General features: G+C 32.6%; 1 protein-coding gene across 3 annotated transcripts in view; it reads left to right on the top strand.

Moving 5' to 3' along the window:
• The window catches only part of LOC145248881 (transmembrane protein 192-like), a 101,367-nt gene that overhangs the window by 58,755 nt on the left and 30,547 nt on the right, over window positions 1-12,065 (top strand). Inside the window, exon 2 of one of the 3 annotated variants that reach the window (XM_080110640.1) lies at window positions 4,108-4,140. The exons of 1 other annotated variant lie outside the window; for it this stretch is intronic. In XM_080110640.1, the coding sequence (XP_079966766.1) occupies window positions 4,108-4,140 (33 nt within the window). Of the gene's footprint in view, window positions 1-3,905; window positions 4,141-12,065 lie in introns of those variants that run through there. One more of the 3 variants, XM_080110639.1, reaches the window with a different exon arrangement.

Raw genomic sequence — 12,065 nt, 5'->3', positions numbered from 1 at the left:
TTTAAGAAAGTAGACAAGTTTTTATCATTTTAAATAGGATGAAAATCTTGTTTCCATTGAATTGTTCAACAGTGGTAAGAATTCCACTAAAATCAGGAATATCAGAATTAGATTGGACAGTTTTTTTTAAGAAATAACCTCAAAGTTAAAATTGTAGTTATTATCATCGATATGGTTGAATGCCTTTTTTTTTTTTTTCTTCTTGTGTATGTGTGTGATTTCTATAAATGGAATATAATAAACTAGACAATTTTTCGAACAAGTCCCATTGGTAACTTAAGGTAGGAATCTTAACAGAATACATTACAAGAGCTTTTCATTGTTTTAAACTTCTTTTTAGCATATGTTGAATTCCAATGTGGTGACATATTGAAGGAGTTTGTTTGATCCTGTATTTCAGATAATTTACTAATTGCTTACGAGCGATTAAAGTGAGACTATATTTATGTTGATTGTAATGATTGTCTTATGTTATTTATGTTAATTGTAATGATTGTCTTATGTTATTTATGTTAATTGTAATGATTGTCTTAACATATTGGGAAAAACGAGTCATTTGAGAGTTTGTATGTATGAAGCATGATAGTGATTCTAAACCACATTACCTGAAACCAGTAACTATATTTGTTCCTGAATTTCGCAAGACTAAAAACTTGAGCTTTTATACTCATCCAGAACATTATGCAATTCTTCGCTTATTCTTGCACTTGTGTGTGTGCACCAGAGAATGGACCAACTCTAAGCACAGCTCTGCATCATTCAAAATTATTTGAAAGCCAAGGACCTGCCAAACTCGGAAAGTGAGCATTCTTTGTAGCAGCTGTCTAAATGTTTGTAGTAAAAAAAAAAAAAATACTAATTTCATCAGATGATTTAATTTTTGTTTTTACTTTTGTAAATATATTATTTTTTTTTTCAGTGAAGTACTTTCTTCATGGAATACTGTAATTTTGATAAAGTTTTGCAATACGCCTTTTAAATCCAATGTCGGGTTGAATATCAACAGCAATCATTTCCCCCTATCAGATACTGAATCTGTTTTCATCTTGACAAATTGTACAGTAAATTGTAGCAATATGCGAACAGAAAATAAAGCCTTCTTCATCAGTCATACTCTTGTTCCTCATTTTTGGACTCTTGCCACAATTACGTACATGTTTTTATTTTTCTGGTTTAGATAATGTATATTTTATTGATGATAAATTACTAATTAGATATCAGTAATTTAAATGCATAAAAATTAACTAAACATTGACAACATTCAATCATTATGGCAGCCAGTTTCTGCTGAAAGTATTTGATGTCAATCCCAAGAATAAGAAAACTGCTGCTTGGGTGAAAAATCAGCAAAAATGTTTACAAAGATTTAAAAAAAAAATTTCTTAAATAATTCTATTTGGCATTAAATAACCTGAAAAGGGTCGGTATGCCGTAAAACAACCGACCGACAGACTGACGTCCATGACAATGGTTGCTTTCTTAGTCTTACACTATCAATATCTGCAACAGAGATGAAACTTTCAGGTCATGAATGCATAAGCTGTCATCATAACGATGCAATTTGCAATCCCCTCTGATCCATTCAAGCGGAATAAAAAAAAAAAAAAAATAGGAGGCATAACGTTTGGAGCACCCTTTGAATGTAAAGATATCAAGAAACTAAGGCATATATAAATTATTTTCAGTTCTGTTCATTGTGCCTCTTAGCTTTATTTTAAAACTTTTATTGAAGACATCAATTCATGTAACTTGATTATGCAGTATAGCTGACATCTATTGAATGTGGCCACCTTCAGCCTCAATCACGGGTCTGGAACTGGGAACATGCCTTTTCTACAAACACTGGCGGGAGCTTGGCGAATACTCGGTGGATGGTGGTGATCAGACTGGCTTTGGTGTTGTGGGAAGTCATGTTCATGTTCTCGATGTATGCCCAAACAAAGTAGTCCAGCAGGTTCAGGTCGGAAGAGGGGGGGGGCAGTGAGATGAGGTTAGTGTCGTACTCATAGCATTCCTTCTGAAGCCAAGCCTGTGTCTCTTAAGACTTGTGGGCCAGCGCAGAGTCCTGCTGCCACACCCAGGGTCTACCAGTAGCCACCTGATTGCACCAGAGGACCACCACACCCTTCAGCACATTAAGGTACATTTTGGTGTGGACTTTCATGCTGACTTCGAAGATGTGAGGTGGCATGATGTGGCCTTAACTCGAAACCACACCAAAGACCATTATCTTGGTCCTCAAGCGTTGAACCATCCAAATTTGCATTTTGAGGGTGTTGGCAATGGTCCTGTTATAACTTGAATCTGTAGAAAGCATGAGTTGTACAGCGGTGCATCTCCAATCTCGTTCGTTAAACATTGTCATTTTCAGACATGATAGGTTCTTATCACTCTTGGGATTTGTACGCAACTGGCCAACTAGTAGATGGTCTGCAACAACAACAAAAAAGTTTTCATCAAACGGAAATGGAATCCTGTCTTTTCTGGGGCGACAGTTTTATTGTTCCACACTGTATATTGAATCTCTTAGAATTTCTGCAAATAAGTTTTTGTTTTCACACGGGAAGGAACTCTGCTCTTTATCTGCAAGCTTTTACAATTTCAAGCTTCTGTTTTGATACTGCCATTTTGTTTGAAACCACATTTCTTTCTCTTCTGAAACGAAAATGGTTTACAACCCCGAAATTTGCATGTAATGCACACTATTTGTTGTGGCAAATAGCCAAATAAGTTCACATGACTGGCAAAAGATTGTAGATGTTAATGCTGTTTCTATTTTAATTGCATGCATATTGTGCATTTTAGTTTTGATTTGAAGAAAATAAGTAATGTCTATTTTGATGAAATAAGGCAACCTGAAATTTTAAACATTTAATCTTGCATGTAATACAGGGTTGAACGTAAGTATGAAAAACGAAAGCATCATATAAATGAAATGAAAAGCTTAGACTTTATCAGTGAATTAGAACGCCATTTTCTTTTACCAATTTTAACTGAGCGATTTCATTGGTTAATCAAGAGATGATTATCCAATGAAAATTTAAGGTGAATCGCTGGAAGTGTATGTTGCTAAAAGAATTATCAGACCAGATAGAATATGTAATTGATAAAATGGATTCAGAAATAAAATTTATTTCACAAAGAAAACGCTAATAATTTCCATTAATTTGTCAGAATCAAATATCGATTTGTTAGATGTAATGTTGTTTGTTAAAATGGGATATTTTTATTCTGACTATTCAGGTTTTGGCTGATGCAATGTGACTTTAAAGTACTTTTTTTTTTTCTTTTTTTTTTTTTAATTTGGTAATCTTCTGGAGGTTGAAGGTTCAATCCTTAACTAAAAAAAAATAACACATGAATATTAGGTTCCTGCAAATATAATGTCGTTTTTTTTAACTTTAGGTTGAACATCAAAAAATATTTTTGCACCAACATAATACTTGTACCTGGTCATGGTCGATTGTACGAGAATAAACTGCTCCTGTGGATTAAATGAAAAAATTTAAGTTAAAATTTCTGTCCAAATTTAGTCCTGGATATGACCTTAAACTGTATCCGATGGTGAGGTTTTGGGGAGTGTGGAGCTACTCTTTAATTGCCATTGCTCCCAGGTCCACTCTTACCCGGAGTGGTAGTACCTGTTAGTGTCTCAACTATGGGTTAAACAGAAACAGACTTGGAAAAAAAATGTTTTATTAAAATATTGTTCAAAATTACTGGCTTTGGCATTAAATAACCTGAAAAGGGTTGATATGCCATAAAACAAAAACAACCAACCAACCAACATCTGTCCAAATTCGACAAGATGCATTTACAGAAAGTTGGTTACATCAGCTGAAATTATCAATCCCCATCTTAAAAAAAAAAAAAAAAAAAAAAAAAAAAAAATTCACTACTCCACAAGCCTTCATTGTTAGTTATTCTCAAGTTTGAAATAGCATTTTCAGATGTGTTCACAGACCTAATATAAGATGTTCTCTTCATCTATTGATGTGTGACCCTTTTAAGTAGTATTTCAATCACTAACCACAGAATAGTATGGTGCGTCTTAAGAATATCCGTTGTTTTACTATTTTATTTTTTACTTTATTTTTTGACTTCAAGCTGTGGTCCTGGGCGCAGGATTCTAGGAATTTTGTAAGTTTCTCTTGGAACCATTTCCTCTTATGTCTAAGTAATTAACCAAAGCACTGATCACTTTTGCATGATACTATGTTTTACTAACATACCGTTTTATGTTTGTACTTGCGCACAGTAAGGACCATGTTTACATCCAGCACCCCTCCCCCAACACCATCTCTTCAAAGTAAACCATTTCAAAGCTACTGCTAGAAAAAAATGAAAGAACAATTTATTTGGTTTTTGAATTTAAAATATTTGATTTACGGCTTATTTAGTCAAATCTATTCATGAAGACGGTGCTGAAGATATGTAACCTCTTCAGTGATGGGACGATTCCAATATTTTTCCCAGATTTAGATACAATTACTAATTCCGTATTCATGATTCACATACAGTTTCTGATTTATACATTTCTAAATATTTAACCATTAAGTTATTTTTCCTCTGATTACTGTAAAATCACATGCTTTAAACGTAAAACATATTTGTGGAGGGGGGGGGTCAGGTGATCAATAGATTATAGCTTTACTGTTAGTTTAAAATAAATATTTTATATTATTATTACCACCGGCAGTGGAAAATTTTGAAGCAAAATTAAATGAAAATAATTAAAAGAATCGTTTTTGGTATTGGAAAATATGCAGATTCTCCTGATTCCAATACCCCAAAAAGCTCTGATTTTCACATTCTGATTAATTGTCCCAACACTGGTATTTAGGTAGCATTTTTTCATTTATGTAAACCGGTTAAAATACATTTTCAGCTGAACTATATTTCATCTTTCTTTGATTGGACTTATCAATTTACTCAAACTACAAAAACATAACTGTCCCCAAAGACAAATCCTAGTTAATATCACTAAAATAATACATTCCAAAACCAATATAAAAAAAAATACTTTAAGCTGTCTTCATCAAAATCCAACAACGTACAATTAATATTACCTATGAAACCAGTCAATATTTTAAAATTCTTAAGATAATACAATTTTATCCCATCTAATTCTGAAGGGAGGAGAGGACAGTAGCCCTTGATATATCTAAGTCTTTTGACAGGGTATGACATGGTCTTATGAAAATAAAATCCTATGGTATTACTGGACTAATGTTTAGCATGATTAAATCCTTAAATGAGAAAAGAATCTAGATTGTCCTCGATGGTCGTACGTCCAAAAACTTTGATTAAATGCGGGTGTACCTCAGATCTATCCTTGGATCTTTGTTGTTTCTGATATTCATAAATGACTTACCTGATAAAATTGTCTCTGAGATGGGTACATTTGCCGACGACACCACGCTCTATAACAGGTATGTGGGTAAAACTAATAAGCACATATAAGGGAATCGTGGGAACCCTAGAGAAAGACCATCAGTCTGTTGTGGAATGGGGTAAAAAATAGATGGTAACGTTCAAAGCTGTCAAGATTAAGCTTGTTTCCTTCAAGAAACCTTCTCGAACCCCAATAGCTATGGCTAAAGATACATTACCTGAAAGTACTTTGCTCAAGTTCCTTGGCTTAACGTTCACAGGAAACACGAGTTGGAATAGATACATCGATCATTACCAAGGCTGTTGTGAAGGTGGGCTCTCTCTACCGTGCTAGAAAGTTACTTACGCCTGAAAGTATTCTGTACCTCTACAAAGCCACCATTCGCCCATGTATGAAGTACTGCTGTCACATTTGGGCTGGTACATCTGCTATTAGTCTCTCGCTCCTGGACAGGGTCCAAAAGAGTCGCAAACCTGTTAGGTCCCAAACTGTCATCTAAGCTTCAGCCCCTGTCCCATCGAAATGCTGCATCCCTCTGCCTGTTTTACAACTATTTTAATAGTAGATGGTCTGACGAACTACAAGCCCTTGTACCAAGCAGCAAAGTCCCGCCCCTAGATGTAGGAAGGCCTTCTACTCTAATAGCTTCTGCCCCCAGAACTGTTAGACTTTGGAATTCTCTTCAGGTTTCCTGCTTCCCAAGTTGTACTGATATGCAGAAGTTAAAGTGTAATGTGAACAGATCTCTTGCTGCTAACCTCCCTACATAGTACCCCTGCAACTTAGGTCCCTGATAGTAGCCTCCTACATCAAAGTGGCTGTGTGCCTTGTTTGGGGTGAAAATGTAATTAAAAAAATTTAAAAAAATTTCTTTCTTGAACAATGTGAAAACTCCTAGCATCTGATTTCATGTGCCACTTTCACAGGTACCTTTTGGAATTCTTTTTTCTTTCTATTTTTGTGTTCATTTGCTTTTTCACCTGATGATTCAACAAAGAATCCAAACTGTTTATGATACAAATGGAACATATTTTATTTTTGAATTTTAACAGATAAAAAAAAAAAAAAAGTCGAAACCTAAGAAAAGGTATAATTCAGCAGATTTCTTTAACAATGTTTGCTTGAATATGCGTACAGGTCGAGGATTGGTTTGCACAGTCACCAAAGGGCATGCTGCCAAGGACAATCTTCCCATTGATCCTCGGATCCGAGGAACAGCTAATATATATATTAGTGTTGTGACAATGAATCGGGAATCAGAAAAATCAAAGTTTTTTGGGGTATTGGAATCGGAAAAATTTCTCTATTTTCCGATGTGGAAATGATTCCTTTATCTTTATTTTGATTTTGTTTAAAACAAAATCTTCCACTGTTGGTAATAATAATAACTGTTTAGTGATTTTTAAACGGCTAGTGAAGCTAAAATCTACATATCCTTATCCCCAATTTGTTTTTACGAGAAAATATATGCTCATTTAACATTTATTTTAACAGAAATCATGGGGGTGGGGGATAACTTTATAATTAAATATTTAGATCTCTACAGAGTTGGAATCAGAAATTGAGTATGGAATCGAAAATATTGGAATATATTTGTGGAAATAGTCTTTATTCACTTATATTTCCTTTATATATACCAATCATTATTTAAGCTCAATGTAATTACAGAGCATATAATGAATGACAGTCTATATTCCAAATTTCATGTTGACCATCTTGCAATTTATTCCTTTAATTCAGTTGAGACTTACAATTTTCATAGCACAAAATCAATCATTTAATTATATCAATCGGTGAATCTATTTTGCCCTTAACTCATCAGAAGAAATAGCAACAGTCAATCTACCAAAAAGGAAATAAAATGAGTTTAGACATAATTAAAAAAAATTCGAAAATTGGAAGAGAAGTTGCAAATACCTTATATTTTTCTTTCATTATGCCATTTTGAATTTTAGAAATAATGTCACTAAAACTCACATATGTATTAACAAATTCCATTAATTTAGGTATATTCTTCCAGAAATGTTCTATTAATTAGTAAATTTATTTATAATTAATATATCCATATTTACCTAAATAACATCAATGATTATAATCTATTACACTTGTTTACGTATGCGAAACTAAAAACAAAAAGGCCTATTTTCAATTTCCGGTTGTATTAATTATCTGAATTTAAAACTATACATAAAGTTCTTATTACTGTTATAATTAAATTTATAATTACATAAATGATAATTCTTTGTATTGTGTGTGTATGTATGTATATATATATATATATATATATATATATAATCTCTTTTGTATTAATAGTATAGCACAAATGACCAGAGTGCTCAGTTATGCATATAAGAGCATAAATTGTTAAATACTTGCATTTTCGCAGAAACATTGGAAACTTAGCCTGCAGGATTAAAAATACCAAATGTACCTGTTTAGGCCATGTAAACTATTTGCATAAAAGCAAAAATATTGAGTGATCGAATTAATGTTTCGTCTCCTTTTGAAATAAACATATTTGACAACTAACGTGAACAACTAAACATACTTAACCCCAAAACTTCAGATTTTGTATTAACTTAAGAAGTTTTCATTCTGGCTGTTGCTATAGAGTTGGATTATTCTAACTACTGGTTTCATGTTGGGTGTTATTTTCATGATGTTTTGGCTGATGTAACCTTTGACCTTCTTCAGGTGTATCTTGGTAAATTCTAGGAATCTTCTGCACAGAATTTGGAAAGGGACCCATTATTTAATCCCCCAGCAGGGGGTACCTTAGGTAGGTCGGAAGTAACATTGGTCAAAACATTGAAAATAACATTTACAATGAGGACAGTGGTCTGAATAATCCAGATCCTCAATTTAAAAATTTATTTGCAAAACTCAATCATGTTCTGCAAAAACCAAACCAAAGCAATTTTGCTTCTACAAAAACAACCAAATCAAACCATAAATAAATATTTGGAGATATTGAAGAATAAAAACTTTTACCAAAATGACCAGATTTGGCATTCAATTAAAATAACAGCAAAAAGGTGGATATGCTGTAAAACGAAACCACCAGTCTTTTAAACTGCACAAGTGAGCAGTTTTATCAAATTGACTCGACCCAAAAAAGGGTGGATATGCCGTGAAACAAAACAAACATGAATAAATATTTGAAAATATAAAGAACTTGAAACATAAAAATGTTTTTTAAAATGATTGGATTCGGCATTAAACAAACTGGAAAGGGTGGACATGTCACAAAACAACCAAACCAAATTATTATTTTTTTTTTTTTTAAGTATTAGTGTCTAACATCAGTCAGCTTTCTTTTTCTACGTTTTCATTAATTTTTTTTCTTTTTCTTTTAAGAACTAGTTCGATGCTTGACCACAACAATAAAAAAAAAAAACCTATCATTTTCGACTTGTTTGAGCGACCCCCACCCCTCCAGTGACATGAACTGTTTTGATAATGACTTTCATTTCACAGTGATTATTGAATGTTTCATTATTTTCAACAGGAATGGATCGTTTCTAAGTAAATTCACCTTTTCATACCTTAATTTGAGCCGGTTCTCTTGGCTTCTCTAAGAAGTCTGAAATTAAACAAGGATAATATTCAGCCATTCTAAGACGCCTTTTTCCCCATTTATGAAAAATTACTAAATAAAATATTTAATAATTTGAATCCAGAAAAAATGTGCAACGGTAATTTTCAAATTTTTATCAATTATTTTAGCATTAACAAAAGTATTTCATTCTTTTGTACATGCCGGTTTATTAATTACTAGCCTGGTGTGTTGAGTGTGTGTGTATAATAATAAAAAAAAAAAAAAAATGGTAGTAGGCAGACAGGCTCGAACCCATGCTGCAAAGGAGGAAAAGAATGTAAAAAAAAAAAAAAGAAAAAAAAAATGTGACGTCTTTGCCGTTGCATCCATCGCCATACTGGAAGGCTAGTCAATCGAAAAGAGAGGATGACTTTCGAAAATATCGGCAAAAAAAAGCGATCCCTCCCTGTAGAAAAGTGCCCAATTAAGGGTGAAGGAATTAATGTTTTTAGCCAATTTTTTTATATTTGTCGTCCGAAGGGTCAAGCTTCAAAACGATACCGATCTTATGAAAATCCGTCATCTGTCGAAAGTTTTAAGCAAACGTGCATACATTTAAACACAGATGAGATTTATATAATAAATTGCATAAAAGTTAATTACAAATATTGCCAATTCATAGCAACTTTGGCATAAACTGTAAATTGGGTTCTAGTTTCATATATATATATATATATATATATATATATATATATTCCAGGTAAAGCTATCCAAAAGTAAAATCTATTAAATTTACTGAGGTTGTTGATCATTCTTAATAAAGAGCAGAATATTTAATTCAATTTAGGTAAACAAAATTACCATATGTCGCGACAAAATTACTGTTTCAATATAAAGATTTGTCTTCATGAAGAAGAGAGGCTTCTGTCACCTGATGAAATCTTTTTAGATTAAAGCAGTAATTTTATTGTAGTGACATGGTAAGTTTGTTTACCTAAATTGAATATATATATATATATATATATATATATATATATATATATATATATTAGTTTAAGATTAAGGTTTACAAATTAAGAAATTGAAAATTAAAATATAAATATTAATACTAAAATTTATAGGAAAATCCTATCCCGATGAAAAAGATCAATATTCAAGATGAAGCATAGGCATACGAGTTAAATTTTGCAAATAACAATTTACGTTTCTTTTTCAAACGAAGGGATACAAAATAAGAGTCTTACCACTTTCTTTCCAATCTATAGATAAAAGGGCATCCTTATATGATTAGGCTAGCTAGAGCTAAAACTCTAGCTTCAGTTAGCGTACACGTGTAGAGATGTTTTTTTTTTTTTGTTTTTTTTTATCCAAAGGGTTGAAAATAATTTTAGACATGGCTGATTCCTTCGGTCGTTTTCCTTTTTAATTTTTATTCTAGCTCTATTATCTATTGAGCTTTCCTACTTAAGATTGCCTGCAGAAATTATTCTATCCTTTATGGACCAAACACAATATATAAAAATCATTTTTGCCCACAGATACTACAGGGCTGTACATTGCGAGTAAAACAGTCGCATTTGTGAGTAATTTTTCAAAGTGGCGACTAGAAATAATGAAACGCTTATCTTTTGGCGATTGTCTGACAGTCCTCCAAAGCTCACTACTGAGTGAAAAATATCTTTTCAACTTTTTTCTTTTTTTAATAAAACGAACAAAGTTAAATTATTTAAACAAAAGTTTAATAGAACTCTTATACTTTTTCCTTTTTTTTTTTTTTTTTTTTTTAACGAAGGCTGTTTAAAAAAAAAAACATCTGAAGAAATTAGAATATTTATACCTTCAATTATCAACATAAAATTTGTTGTATATTTAGAATTATACTTATTAAAACTCTTTATGATGTACATACTCGCCACAGAATGAAGATGTCATATTCCAATAATCACGTGGGTTTGTCTAGTAAACGAAAATCTTTAGTTGTCAAAGGTCAACTAAAGATAAATTTGTCCATAGAACCTGTACTAGTTTAATGCTTATGCAATCCTCAGCATTGGAAGTGATAATTACTGCCTGTCGAAGAAGTTGAACACCATCAGTTTGACTCTGCAGACCAGTATTCAAGCCCTAGGCCACCAAGAATTATCACGGAAAAGAAAAGATAATCAAGTTCTACATAATATTGAGGTAAACGGTCAAATACGGAAAGCTAGTCGGCTAGTGTTCAGATATTGTTTAATGGCAGATGTTAGAACTTCTTTACGTTAAGGTCGGCAGATTATTATAACTAGGGCTATGACAACAGCATATTCTTTTCATTGTTTTGACTCTCGAGTATATATCCGACACAGGTCCTGGATATGACCTTAAACTATATCCGATGGTGAGGCCCCAGCTTGCAGGCCTTAGCGAGTGTGGAGCCACCCTTTAATTGCCATTGCTCCCAGGTCCACTCTGACCCGGAGTGGTAGCACCTGTTAGGGTCCCAACTATGGGTTAAATAGAATACGACTTAAAAAAACAAATGTACTATATTAAAAAAAATCGGTCTTTAAAATCACCAGATTCGGCATTAAATAACCCGAAAAGGGTTGATATGCCGTAAAACAAAACAACTAACCAAATATATCCGACACAGTTAATAAACCGAGAACCACATCACTATATAAAAGCATATAAGATATCAAGATATATACTAGAGTCAAAAACAATGAAAAGAATATGCTGTTGTCCTAGCCCTAATTATAACTCTTAAATAAGCCGAGCCTCTGTTGAAAGGGGCTTATAAAAATATGGAGAAGTGTTTTTCCCTACGGACACTAGTGCTTCATGTTTACAAAATCATCAAATATATATATATATATATATATATTTATAAAATGCACTTTTTGTTTTACGTAAGCATTTTTGCTACAAGTTTTTGTATAAGCAATATAGTCTGAAGGGTTCTCTAGTTACTTGTAACAGGCTGACCAAATCATGCTCATGATTGTGTAGCGACATGAACGCTTTATGCAGAGCAAATAAAAAGTACATATCTTGCTCTACTTTGGTATTGAGCATTTTTACGTGAACCTTGTTAAAACTTCATGGGTTGCTTGACCTATTGAAAATATGAACCTGGAATAAAATTAT

Source organism: Euprymna scolopes, chromosome 27 (genome assembly GCF_053919585.1).
Source record: "Euprymna scolopes isolate OS-2025 chromosome 27, ASM5391958v1, whole genome shotgun sequence".
In the NCBI taxonomy this organism is placed as follows: Eukaryota; Metazoa; Mollusca; class Cephalopoda; order Sepiida; family Sepiolidae; genus Euprymna; species Euprymna scolopes.
Note: the sequence above shows the minus strand (reverse complement) of the source record. Positions and strands in the feature narration are given on the sequence as shown.